Source organism: Mustela lutreola, chromosome 11 (genome assembly GCF_030435805.1).
Source record: "Mustela lutreola isolate mMusLut2 chromosome 11, mMusLut2.pri, whole genome shotgun sequence".
Taxonomy (NCBI): domain Eukaryota; kingdom Metazoa; phylum Chordata; class Mammalia; order Carnivora; family Mustelidae; genus Mustela; species Mustela lutreola.
The window spans coordinates 14,108,003-14,122,500 of NC_081300.1; the positions used below are offsets into that span (position 1 = coordinate 14,108,003).

General features: G+C 40.7%; 1 protein-coding gene across 7 annotated transcripts in view; it reads left to right on the forward strand.

The window, feature by feature from the left end:
• The window catches only part of PIGN (phosphatidylinositol glycan anchor biosynthesis class N), a 99,086-nt gene extending 89,800 nt beyond the window's left edge, over window positions 1-9,286 (forward strand). For all 7 annotated transcript variants that reach the window (XM_059140572.1, XM_059140575.1, XM_059140576.1 and 4 more), the window contains 2 exons: window positions 383-435; window positions 7,264-9,286. In XM_059140572.1, the coding sequence (XP_058996555.1) occupies window positions 383-435; window positions 7,264-7,387 (177 nt within the window). In that variant the 3' untranslated portion in view covers window positions 7,388-9,286. The remainder of the gene's footprint in view (window positions 1-382; window positions 436-7,263) is intronic.
• The last annotated feature ends 5,212 nt before the right edge of the window (window positions 9,287-14,498 follow it).

Consider the following 14,498-nt stretch of genomic DNA (forward strand, 5'->3'; position numbering starts at 1 on the left):
TTTTACTGAGGTCTTTGGTATCGTTATTGTCTTTTATTAAACTCGGTAGAGTCTGCAGCTGATTTCAGGGCCTTGAGTTCAAGCCTCACGTTGGGCTTAGAGCTTACTTATAAAAATTAAGTTCGTTATCTTTATTTCTAGCTATTCATAAATGTCATTTTTGTGTTCATTTGAGTGGTAATGCTATGTCTTGCTTTTAGGCCATTGCTCCTTTTAGTCCAAGCAGAAATTTCTGTAAAGAGCATATTCTTACGAATTCTAATCATATAGTAGTTATGAGAGGTCAAAAGTCTGAAACTCATAATCCTAAAATAACACTGTTTTTCATCTGAATCAAAATCCCTTTGTTTTTAATGGAGCTATATTTTGTTTTATTTTACAGCATTTTTTCTTCTTGGTCAAGGATGATGGCAGCTGGCTTGATATTGGAACAAGGTGCTGTATATATTCACATTGAAATTCTTAAGAATACAGTGAAAAAAATAATAACTTGACATCTTAGTAGAAGGTACCAATTTTATTTTTGAGGTAAACATAACAAGTAGAAATTATTTTAAGCCTCTGGAAGTGAGACATGTCTCTCCATTTCTTAGCATTAACACATTAGCACGTGTTTTCTTGGGACGATGTGAGGATAGATGCTAGCTCCGGAGAGAATGACAGAACGGCGGGGAGGGGTAAGAGAAACTGTTTGAATCTGATCTGGGTTTTCAGAGTCTGTCCTCATAATCTCCCGGTCTTTCAGTGGCAGTATGAACTTTGTGTGGCAGTTTAAATTGAGTGCCTCTTAGAATCTTTAATATGATTACATTTAACATGTGAGACCTTACAACAGTGTTCTAGTATAATCTGAACAAAACGTCGGTTTTTTCTTTATTATGATTTGAGTGTGAATGATTGCCATAATCTGTTAAATTTCTTCTCTGAGAGAAAGCAAGCAAAGTCGATCTTTTTGCCTTTTTTGCTTTCAAATGCATTCGAAGGCAATACACACATTTTTATAGACAGATTTTATTTCATTTAGTCAACGTTTATTTAGTACTTGCGTTGCTGGGAAGTGCGTGGGTTTGGGTAGAATTGTGTTAGACATCCTCTTCTCTGCTCCTGCCTCTTTCTCATCTATAGACATGGTCCTGCTTTCTCATTTATAGACACGTTTGCCTCCCTGCCTCATCTGATTTGAATCTCCTTCATTCCATATGTGCCAGGCATGTAAAAGGTGTCACTACGTCATTTTGTTGTCATTGCTCTTAAGCTTGAATGCTTAGGGAAAGTTTTGATGTCTCGTTCTCTCTCCAGCCCTCTGATCCCAAAGTGTCCAGACAAGATAGTGGGGGAGAGCTCTAGACCACAGGCACATGGCACGGTCAGCGAGGGACTTAATCCCTCTCATCCCCGCCCCCCGCCCCCAGTCTCCTGTAGTTGTCTGAATGGGCGACTCCACGTGGAGCACCAAGGACAGCAGCCAGCACCTAAGAAGTTTCCGTGAAGGCAGCTATTAGTATTGATGTTACTCCATGGTTCTGTCGTCTGTCCTTCAGGGTGTTTCTTGTGTTTCTCCTTACTCTCTCTGACATTTGATTAATTTTCTTTCATTTTAGACATACGCCAGGATTTTGTTTGGAATGTATTCTCATAAAATATAGTATTTTCGTGTGTGAGACTTTTTATTTTTATTCTTTTGAGACTTTTTATTTTTATGTGTAAAATAGAGAAAACAAAACTTAACATCTTACCTTTTTTTAAGTGTACAGTTCGGCAACAGTAAGTATATTCACTCTGTTGAGCGATCTCGCCATCACCGATCCCCAGAACTGGGAGCTAGGGTGAGCTTGACTGTAAAAGGGAATGTGGGAACTTTTGGGGTGATGGAAATACTCTCTATCTTAACAGCGATGTGAGGGTATTTACATGGTGTACCATGTGTCAGTACTCATCGAACTGGAAGCTTAAAGCCATTCCATTTTCTTACATATAAATTATTCCTCAAAGATGGAAAAACAGAATAAAAACTAATAGAAGAAAAAATAACTAAGTGTGAAGTGAGAAGGATAGAGTATAAGTAGGATCAGTTATCCTCTTTCCTAGCAGGGACTTCATAGATAATGTTTTATTGTTTATTTATTTGTTAATAGATAATGTTTTAAATTGATATATCAATGAATAGCAACATAAAGATACTAATTCATGGTAAGGAGGTAACCCCCAGAAGATCTAAAAAGAGAAGAGGCCAAAGCAGTTGTCTTGAGGAGTGGGGAAGGAGAAACAAGGATTCTCGGTTTTCATCGTAAATCTTCCTCCAGTACTGTATGTTTTTCGTACTGCGTGTTTGACTCTGATAAAAATCAGAGGGAAAGGAGGAAAGGAAAGGAGAAATATGGGCAGTAATACATGGAACTCCCTCGCCTCTCCCCGAGAATTGATTGTCCTTTCATTTCACTCGGGAGTGTGAGGAGTGATACCACAGCTGGAAGGAGTGAGTGTCCCTCAATACAGCAATTCTGATCACGCTCTGTCAAAGCTGGGGTTCTGGAGCCAGTACGGGAGCCCAAATGGAGTAAGCTCATTGACAGAGTCGAGTCACGGCAGAGACTTAGCCACAAGGTCAGAGCCAGGCTGTGCATTGCAACACAGGGTCCACATGGCCAGCAGCTGGTTGTTTGAAACGGGAGCCCGAAAGACTCGATGAACGCAATTCAGAGACCAGGGAATCACTTTACATTAGATAAAGGCAAAGTAAGACAGAAGCTTGAACTTGAATAGGAGGTCCAGGATGTCCATCAAAGGATTGCCCCAGTCACACCTCTGCCACAGATGACCAACCTTTGGGTTGTGCTGCAGTGTTTTAAGGATCTCCCAGCATATTATTTCATGCGATCTTTATCATCACGCTGTAAGGTTGCTACTCTTCACAGTGGACATATTACTGTCTGCATTGTAGAGGTGAGAACACTGTGGCCCCTTTTAGAGATGAGGAGATTGTGACTTGCTTCTGTCACAAACCAGTAAATGGAGGAGCAGGTATGGAGGACAGCACTTCGGTAGCCAAGGTGGCAGAGTCCCCACTGCCCCACACTGCCTCTACTTACAGGGAATTTCCCGAAGGCTTGGTTTGTGATGCTCATAAACTCATTGTTAGAAGTCGCTTTGTGTCTGATGCTGTGTGTGATTGTTGCAAAGGAACCATTCACTGCAGAGTTTTGGTAATATATGTTTAGGATTTAAAGGAGAAAGAAATATTGATTAGGAGGGAATGAGCCAGAAGTAGCTGATTGTGTCCTTTGATGCGCAGAAGTTTTAAATTTTTGTGTAATCCAATTTATCTATTTTTATTTTTGTTACCTGTGCCTGCTTGATCCTTTTTAAAAAAGAGGCTTTGAGCCGTTGCAAAACTTATATTTAACATCTAGCATGACGTTCTCCCTGGCACTTGCATGCTACCTCCAGGCCTATTTCTTGCATTCCTTTATACAACCATCATGGGAATAAAGTGCTCATCAGAGCACAAAGTAATTACAGAAAGAGAGACTAGAGATGCATGAGACAAACAGTGAGCATCATTCAAACCAAGGCGAACACAATGGTACCTCAGCCCTTGCGGTTTGAGAATGCTTTGATGACCCCCCCTCTGCGGTACTAATCATGAGAAAAGGACGTTAACTCCATGCTTCAGTACTATAATTTATTGATGATACTTATTAAAATATTATTTAATTGATTCGTGGTATACAGGGTAAAAACTATGCTTCAGGAATATTTTGTGGTAATAGGACTTTTTATAATGGGAGCTGCCCTCCACACACAGTGACAAGTGCCAGGTTAACCTGGAACAGTCCTTGTTGATGTCTGTTGTCATGGTGCACTCATTACCCCCACCCCCACAAAAGCCAGAGAGGCTGGAAAGGTGATAAAGGCATAGCCAGTTAGTAAGTTAGGCTAAACCACAGTTCATTTCAGTCTCAGTGCTCCGTCCTCATAGATCTGACTCCTATAGGTGAAATGGGTTGCTTGTCCTGAGAGGCTTCTCAAAGGTGGGTGGAATGGGGGACTTCAGAGCTCAGGTTCTGTTCACCAGGCTGAGAGCAGTGAATGGTCCTCCGTCAATTGCCCACATAGTCTTCTGGTCATCCCTGCTGAATTACCTCCTAGCTCTGTTGTTTGTCTTGTCTCTTAATATAAGGCCCAAAAAAATGCCCTCTTCACAAAGAAGGATGATTGTAGAGGGGAGGTGGGGGATGGCAGGGGTTGGGATAAGGAACCAAAATGAAATCCAAGTTAGAAAAATTGGGCTTCTAAATGGAATTGCCTGGATTGAGTCTGCAGGGGGATGTTTTTTATTTGCTGCTGCTCCTATTGATAAGTTAGAATTCTAGAATCTGGGGCGCCTGGGTGGCTCAGTGGGTTAAAGCCTCTGCCTTCGGCTCAGGTCATGATCCCAGGGTCCTGGGATCGAGCCCCGCATCGGGCTCTCTGCTCATCGGGGAGCCTGCTTCCTCCTCTCTCTCTCTGCCTGCCTCTCTAACACCTTGTGGTTTCTGTCAAATAAATAAATAAAATCTTAAAAAAAAAAAATTCTAGGATCTTCTCTGTATATAATGTGTAGCAGTGATGGCATGTACCACCTTGGGGAACCATGTGGGACAGGTCTGATGGGCACAAGTGGTTCATGCATGTTCATCAGCATCTAATTTATTGCCAAGAAAAGGCTTGGATAATGGCTGGAAAACATGCTTCAAAAAACACCATATAATAGGGTTTACGTTATCAAGACTTTATTTTTGTACTTTATCCTGCATTCTGTTTGTGAGAATGTTGCTTTTAAGCTGTGGGTTTCTAATTATTCCTGCGTGAATGTGTATATGAAAAGCTGAGATTTTTTTTGTCGTGTTGTAGGTATTACTAAATTAATTGGCAGTTTGTTTAATGGGATCTATAGTTACTTGAATTGTGCTCCTGTGGTGGTTTCCTTTTGTGGCAAATTCTATTTCGGAACTCCTTTTTATTAGTAATACAGTTAATAACTTTAGCCGTAACATGCCTATTATATACAGGAATGGAATGTTGTCATTTTGCCCTTACTGCTTGGTTGCCTTATGAAGACAGAAGCAGTAAGAACATGTCCCAGGATTCTAGAGAGGAGCGGGAGTTCACCAACCCCATGACTGTGGTCTGCACGTGTCTGTAATGGTCATAGTGTCATCGTGGTGATCGCTGTGGGTTTTCAAAATCAGTTTGAGATTTCCTCAGCTGTTAGTTTCAGGTTAACAAATAAGTACTCGCTACTTTAAAAATGAAGATTGTATTATTAGGGGATGAAACAGTATTTGTGTTTATGGGTATAGTCCAATATGTTTAAAAATGCATCTTTGGAGCAGATTTTACCAGAATTAAACCGAGGCTCTTAAAGGAATATACTGCAGTGAGTAGAGTCGGCTGAGCCTGCGGCTGGGAGCTCGGTGGTTTTCTGGAGAACCTTGTGGCATCAGGTGTTCTTTGAACAGCCATGTGAAAAATATCCTGCCCAGGCCATAAAACTGAGTTGGGCTGTCAGAGCTCCAATTTAATATTTTCTTCTTTTGATCTTTTACACTGTGTCTTCATTCATAGTGAGTCATAAACTTCACAGAGTCCTGCCTTTTATATGGCATCCTAAAAGAAGTGCATTTCATAAACTAGAGCAAAAGTTCCTTTGAGATAATCTTCATAACTATAAAAACAAATTTAAATTTATGTTCTAAGTGTATTTGGTATGAGGTGGATAGAGTCAGCGTCACTGATTTGATTGGTTTGATTTGATGGTGGTGTTCATTTGGACATTGTTTCCTGTGTGCACTATTTATACTTTATTAAAATACAAATGACAGCTAAAGTATCATTTCTCTATAGATATGATAACTTCTCATTATGTTCAATCCTATATTAATACCCTCCTAAATGTAATTAATAAGTGCCATAAAACACCTTTGCTCTTATAATAAATACTAAGCTTTATTAAAATCAGTGATTCTCAGACTTTTTCTCCCACATCTGACAGAGATGACCTGCTTCTGTTGCCCTTTACCCTGACTGAAAAGTACAGTCAGCCTGTTAGCACCTCGTACCAGCTCAACAGGCCTTCTCGGGGCCTCTGTATGCCCCTCCGGGCAGAGACCCTGTCCCTCTACCATCACATGGGGGCACCTTGAGAATACCTGACGTCCACATGGTTCCAGGGAGAGAACGCGAACAGTTGAACTCGTTCAACTTGAAATTGGGTGCTCCTTTAACTCTGCTCCGCTGAGATGACACCGAGACTTGATTAATGGAAAATATCACCAGCTGAATGAATGCCTTATGGCTCCATTGCTTGAAGATGATGAGCTTCACAACTATTTCCTACCAATAATGATAGCTTAAATGAGCCCAGAGTTTGTGATTTCAGGCAACTGTAAAGAGATAAGTGATCTGTGAAATACCTTTTATGGATAGACTTCCACTGAATTTGAGGATAGCCACCTACCTACTGGCTTTATGAAACTTACTAAGAAATCAAGTCATATTTAATATTATTTGTATTAAAGTAATTTAAAATGTTAAGACTGTTTCAGGTGATTTAAAGTATTAAAAGTGATAAAAGTTCTAAAAGAGCAAAGTCTGGGAGATAGTAGCTTTGGCCTGGAGATTAATGATGAAATGTATCCTTTTTCCTTTGTTCAGATGCTTTGACTATAAAACTTTTTCTTCCCTGAATTTGAATCTGGGTAACGTGTGTGTGTATTTGTGTGTGTGTGGTAGTTTTGTTAAAGTACTTCTAAATTCTGTCAAAGCATAGAATGGCCTGCTTTAAAATGTCAGAATACTTAACCTGGAGACAGTAACCTTGTAATGGTGACAAAGACACAGGTGCTGCCAGTATCAGGCAGACATTTCATAACATTCTAGTTATTGGAGAAATCTCAAAATATTCTTTATGCTCATCACTACTTGTATAACCAATTTGTTTTTTTAACATTTGACATTTATTTCAAAATCATTGGTGGGGGGGTGCCTGGCTGGCTCAGTCGGAAGAGCATGGGACTCTTGGTCTTGGGGTAGTGAGTTCGAGCCCCAGGTTGAATGTAGAGCTTACTAAAATAAGTAAATAAACTTGAAAAGATCATCGGTATCTTTTGTAATTCTGTGTATTTTATGTATACATTTAGAATCATTATTTAGAGGTATCTTATGTTCCTTCCCATACAGGTTCTCTCTTCCTGTAACATGTTTCTTTTTCTCCTCCTGTAGCATCAGCCACTACGTGATTGTCATGTCTATGACCATCGTTCTGGTGTTTCTCAATGGCCTGGCACACCTGCTTACGACAAAGAAACTTGAACTCTGTGGCAAACCCAAAAGCCACCTCATATGATACTACTGTCGCCATCATTCAACATCTGGATCCTGTTTCTCACTCGTCTTTTAAACCAAACTCTTATCAAGGATTCTGTAAGAAAATGGATATTGATATACAGCATGTTCTGCTCCTACAAAGAAAATGTTATATAGAATTCTGAATCTACAGCTTGTCCGGAATAAAGGAGCTTCCATTTTCTTTAGGTTTTGTACACATGGAATAGTGGTCATATCTGTGGCAAAGCATAGTAGGCTTTAGGCTTTCTCTGTTTGCATTTTCTTCCTTTAGCTGGCAGCTCTTCACTCTGATGTTTCAGAGCACCTGGAACAGTCTGGTCACCAACGGTGCAACTCCCCACCCACTCGAAGGAGGGTGTGCTCTTGTGGGGACGGTTGCAATCACATTCAATGACAGAGAAACTTGACGGGAGTCACCAGGTGATACCTGAAATATTTATCAGCTCTCAGCACTGGTTTTGCAAGTAGTTCTATCTTCTAAGTGCTAACACTAGAAAGACAATCAGGATCTGTTACTTCCTGAAGCCTCAGTGGAAACGGTGCTGCCAGGTGTTTGTCATTGTCCTGCAGTGAGCAGCAGGACGGTCTCTGCGCTGTTCCAGGGTGTTCCTCGTGTACCGGCCAGCTGCAGGTTTGACCTTTACTCCTTTCCCCCCCCGCCCCCCATTTCTGGATTCCCATTGGAATTTCAGGAGATGGAAGGGTAGAAAATGCTTGGTATTTGTATCTAGTTCAGGGGAAAAATTTTTAAAGGAAAAATATTTAATTGTAGATTTGGTAACTTTTACCCCCCATACCTTTTATCATATATTGTTTCAACAGAATTCTTGAAATCAATGGTTAAACTGACACTATCACAGAAATCATTGTTGACATTGCTTATCTTTCATATTGTAAGATTCTAGCCCAAAGGCCTAGAGTCCTCTCATTTAATTTAAATTTCCGTCTGTAAACTAATTCTAATGGACAAAATATTTTGAGAGTAATTTTTATTTGGATTTTTCATAAAGTGACCTTTATATAGCACTGTAGAGTTGGCCTTTTGCCCATGGTGTGCCCATCAATTTTTGGCTGATGCTAAACTTTGCTGGTCTAAGTCCCATTTTAAAAAATAATTGCTTTTGAATTAAATTATAGCATTGCTAACTCACATTAATGATGAAGAAGTCCTCTACAAATTACTAGATTTTTCAAATTGGCAAGTAAGTGAGCAAATACAATTTGGAAGATTCAAAAGTCAGTTTGGCAAAATGTGCTTCCTAAATTTCTGCTTCTGATGAAGTGTGGTTATAATCTGTGTGTGACAGGACTTCGTGGTACACCAATGACAGCGCCATAGTAAGAAAAGAAAGAGACCGATGTCAGTCTAGGATAACATACATCAGTCTGTAATACCAAATTTCTATCAACAGCTAAGAAGCTGCTGTTAGCAGGTGATGACATTGGCAAATATAAAACCCATGAACTCTAAAATGTCTTAGAATATTTAATCTGTTTTAAAACAAGTCAGAGAAAACGGACTTTATAAACACTAGTGCTAAATTTAACTCCTTTATATCCTATCTATGTTCCATCTTTTCCCAGATTTTCACACGGAGGAATTAATGAATATTTTCTTATGGCATTGTAAAAGGTGCTCAGTGCTTTACCTTTATTTTGTTCTTCAAAGCACATCTTTTCCTAATATCGTTTGGAGTCAGTGTGCACTTGCAAAGCAGGAATATGTCCTTGTGGCCATAGGCTGGCCTTGCTGTGCTGTTTATTGGGAGCCTCAGACTCGCTTGGGAACAGTTTGTTAGATAGGCCTTTTCTGTTGTGCAGCTTGTCAAATACCTTGAAGTGTTTTGAAATGCATATTTTTATATTAATAACAAAAAATAAATATGATTTAAATATGTTTCTGTTTAAGGCATTTACTTTTTCATTCTGTTAATACCAGATCTCCAAATCAAAACTTAAAACATCTGCTGGTTCATATTTGCTTAAATTAGGAATTCCTAGAATAATTAAAGGGTGTATGTCAGATTGAGAAAATACTGAACAAAAAAGCCATGGACCGTGAATAAATCTTGGAGCATAGTCTAAGGACTTCAGAAGCTAAGTGCATCTATCCATAATTAATCAACGTTTTAGTTCTCTGTATTATTATATTTAGTGTGTGCTATTTAGAACATAAAAGGCTTTTTTTTTTTTTTTTAGGGAAATGTTATAAATGGTGATATGTTTTCATAATAATGCCTGCAAAATGATCCAACAACGATGGAGCTGGACTACAGACCCAGATATCTGTTTACCACTCACCATATTGTTTCTCCTGAAAAACTCATTCCTGTTTTCAGCCAATTTGCATATCAGGAGTATATATGTCTCCCATCTCCACACACGACTTTTATACACTTGCAGTAGGTTAAGGACTTCTTTGTTCCCCCACCTTTGATACATACCTCTGCCATCAAAAATGGGCAGACTGTCTCCAGAGGCAGTATCTCTAAAGGGCTCCAGTTCTCCTGGGGAGAACCTCGGGTGCTCCTAGATAAACCCTAGACATCCTAAACATCGTCTGATCCAAGGGACTGAAGGCTGTGAGCTAAATCGACTCAAGTCATTTGGAGCGGACCCCCTTTTGGCAGTTCCGAAGATTCCTTTTTTTTTTTTTTTTTTTTAAGATTTTATTTATTTATTTGTCAGAGAGAGAGGGAGAGAGAGCGAGCAAGCACAGGCAGACAGAGTGGCAGGCAGAGGGAGAAACAGGCCTCCTGCCAAGCAAGGAACCCAATGTGAGACTCTGTCCCAGGACGCTGGGATTATGACCTGAGCTGAAGGCAGCCACCTAACCAACTGAGCCACCCAGGCATCCCCAGAGGACTCCCTTTAAGAGACCAGAGAGAACTTGGTAATTTCTCACCTTTTCAGAGTCTTTCTTTATATATCTACATTTTCTCCATCTCTTGTAAAATGCTTTGAAGTGGGATTGTTACAGTGTGTGTTTTCAGTACTATGGTAATATCTTGTAGCATTTTTGCATCAAGGGATATAAAAAAGGTAGGTGAGATTTCTGCACTTAATACTCATTCTGGGGGGCGCCTGGGTGGCTCAGTGGGTTAAGCCTTTGCCTTTGGCTTGGGTCATGATCTCAGGGTCCTGGGATGGAGCCCCACATCGGGCTCTCTGCTCAGCGGTGGGCCTGCTTCTCCTTCTCTCTCTGCCTGCCTCTCTGCCTCTTTGTGATCTCTGTCAAATAAATAAAATCTTTTTAAAAAAATACTTATGCTGTAACAAGAGCATTTGAGAAGTAACGTATCACTTACTAACTTATTAATGCAAACCGCCATTTTTCAACTCCTCCCCCTTGGAACAGCAGTATTTATTTGGGACATAGCAGTTGTCAAATCATGTCTCTTAAAACATCAGTTCCTTAGGATATCCAAGGAATCCTTTCTTGCGATACAAAGAGATGTCATCATAAAAAGGGTTCTCTGATCAAATACAGTTGAGAAGTTCTTAGTCAAATGAAGTTTTTTTTTTTTTTTTTTAAGATTTTATTTATTTATTGGACAGAGAGAGATCACAAGTAGGCAGAGAGGCAGGCAAAGAGAGAGGAGGAAGCAGGCTGCCGGAGGAGCAGAGAGCCAGATGTGGGGCTTGATCCCAGGACCCTGGAATCATGACCTGAGCAGAAGGCAGAGGCCTTAACCCACTGAGCCACCCAGGCGCCCCTCAAATGAAGTTAAATAGGCATATTTATTATAGTACTGAGGGAATTTAACTTGGTCTGTGCATTGTAAGGGGAGAAGAAGAGCGGTATGCCAGCGCTTTCCACTTGCTTGGCTGCAGACCCTCCTTCAATTCTCCCTTCTAGCTGGTGAGCACTCTTCAGAAATGTCACCGTATACTTTCACACTTAAAACCTCAGTTTGTCACAGTTTTGGAAAAGGGTGTTCTCTGCTTAATTGAATCTGTTTTCCAGAGAAAATCTTAACCCTTAATGTGGGAAAACTTTAAAAGTGTACCTGCCTTTTTATAAATTGTGCTTTCTGACCATGTGGTCTCCCATGTGGGACCCTCGCGACTACCCTGCAGCATCCAGTTCATCCCCAATCATCAGACAGCCCTGACGGAACTTGGACCAGGTCTTTATACCTTATATTTTACAGTCTTGACCAGAAAAATACACTCACAGCAAATATTGGCTTGTTTTCTTGGGATCTGTCCCTGTAGGAGGTGATTACTAAAGTTTTTATGCCTTCCTTGGTTCTTGTTTTACTTCTCTCCTGCCCTTCTCTATGCATATCACTCCTCTCAGCCATGTTAGAAGCCGGTGTGGGTCCACATAATAGATTGAACAGTTCCCATCAGCTCTTCCGTTCAGTGTAGATATAGGGTGGGAGCGGATGGAGCTCAGCCGGGCCAGTGTCTGCTTGGCGTTCTCTTCTGGGGGGTCACTGAGCCTCCATTGCTAACTGTGTCTGGCAGGAGCCAAGTGGGGTTTTTATGACTCTTCCCTCACCACAGTTGACTAGTTTAGAGGCGCACATCTGACGCAAGCTGGGCCATTCTGAGTTCTTTGCAAGATTCTCAAGCTAGAAAGGAGAGAAACTTTCTAAGATTCAAAGTTGAAGAGTTATTGATAGCTAGGTTGGATGGAGACGCTCTAGACGCCTCCTGATAGGTAACCTTCCATCATATGCTTACTTATCCAATAAAAAGAGGGATTATTTTTACTATCATTTCTAAAGACATGGTGGATAATGGCAAATCCAAAGCTTCACTTAAAATGCTTAGTTTTGTATATTCTTTTTCCTTCTTTCTAAGCTGAAAATCAGTGGGACAGAATGGTTCAGTGATGTTCTTTGCAGGTCTGTTTGGCTCTGCCCTCTGCTGCCTGGCTTCTCTTGGTTCCAGCCATCTTGTAAATCTTCCCATTCATTTTCAAAAAAAAAAATTTGTCTGCATTTCTGTTACTTGCAGCCAAGAACTTTAATGGATATGCATGCTTTGAATGTGTTTGTAAATGATCTCTCTCTCTCTTTTTTTTTAAAGATTTTATTTATTTATTTGACAGACAGAGATCACAAGTAGGCAGAGAGGCAGGCAGAGAGAGAGAGGTGGAAGCAGGCTCCCCACTGAGCAGAGAGCCCAATGCGGGGCTCGATCCCAGGACCCTGGGATCATGACCTGAGCCGAAGGCAGAGGCTTTAACCCACTAAGCCACCCAGGCACGCCTGTAAATGATCTCTTAATGTTCAGTGCAACTTCTTTATTTCTTTCTTTTTTGTTTTTTAAGATTTTATTTATTTGTGAGAGAGAGTGAGCATGAGCAAGGGGGAGGGCTAAAGGGAGAGAGAGAAGCAGGCTCCCTGCTGAGAAAGGAGCCTGCCTTGGGGCTCCATCCCAGGACCCTGAGATCATGACCTGAGTCAAAGGCAAAGGCTTTGACTTCTGACTGAGCAACCCAGGCGCCTCTGTTTAGTGCAATTTCTAATTACGACTTTTTAAAAATTTGTGATAAAACTTAGAAAGTCCTTACAATGTGCTGGCGCGATTTAAATGCTTTACAAATACTAAACTATTTAATCCTCGTAACAACTCTATGAAGTAGATAATATACTATTTTATAGATGGGAAAACCTAAACACAGGGTGATTTATAAATAATCTGCCTAAGATCCCACAACTAGTGTGAGAGAGGCTGGCTGGCTGGCTTGCTTTGCTTTTACATTTTAAACAGACGGTTTCTGCCAAAACATTTTTCCTGGAATCTGCGTATAAGTATTTGTATATTTTCGCTTCTGAAAGCATCCTGTAATAAACAGGTGACTCCTCAGTGGTATGTGTATACTAGAGCATAAACAGTGTAATTAGGAAAACATACTTTGGTAGTTGCCTACACGTGTGCAGTTGGCATGGGGCTCGCTCGCACCAGATTCTTAACATTTGAGGCAGAGGCCAGCTGTCTTCCAAATGGTATATAAAGCAAAAGGAGCAAGTTTCCTCACTTTTTTTAAAATTAGCATTAAAAGAAGAAGGGGAATTGTTTGCCGTCTATTTTCAAGCACTTGAAGTTTTGTGGAGACCTTGAAGTCCAGAGTACGATTAGTGTAGTGGGTCAAATTGTTACACACACACACACACACACCCGCCGAAAGAGAGGTCCACATCCTAATCCCTGGGACCTGTGAATGTGATCTTATTTAGGAAAAGGGTCATTGCAGATATAATTAAGGATTTTGAGATGAAATCATCCTAGATTATCCAGGGGAGATCATAAATCCAAAAGCAAAGTGTCCTTGTGAGCGGAGAGATGGCAAGAGGAAAAGGCCACATGAAGGCAGTGATGTGGCCACAAGCCAGGGAAGCCACCAGAAGCCGGGAGAGGTGAGGAAGGATCTTTGCTCCAGGCCTTCAGAGGGAGTGTGGTCCTGCCAGCACCTTGAATTATAACTTCTGGTCTCCAGAACTATGAGAGAATAAACTTTCATTGTCTTAAGCTACCCGGTTGGTGATAATTCATTATGGCAGCCCTAGGAAACGAATACATTTGGGGAAGTTAGCTTTACAGAATCAGACTGAATCATAGCACTTGCATGGCTAACTCATAAGATTTACTGGATCATGAGTTGGAGTACCGTAGTTCACCCTAAAATGTGAATATAAAGATATCAGCACATAAATGTAGAGGTGGAATTAATTATTCTTTCATGTCAAGATTGCTGATGATTTTTTCTGGAACATTTCAGCCATGCTTTTCTGGAGGTACTAAAGAGATTCTTAGATTTTCCTTTTCCCTTCAATATCTTTGGTATTTACGCATCTGGATTCAGTTGAAACCAGAAAGTTGAAAGCTTGTCATAAAGCTGGTCATCTTTTAAACCGTTGCCCTCGGGCTTACTAGAGAGGAGCCTTACTCTCCTTCACACTGTGGCATCTATGACCTAATCCAGAATGCGGGAGGGAATTTTCCCACAGGAGCCCTGGACACAAATCCTCTCAGTCTTGATCCAGATTTGGCGTGAATTAGACATGCCACCACAGGCCCCGTGACAGGGCCTGGCACCGTCACAAGAACATTCCTTGAACCTTTGAGTGAAGCCTTCAAATGATGTTTCCTTT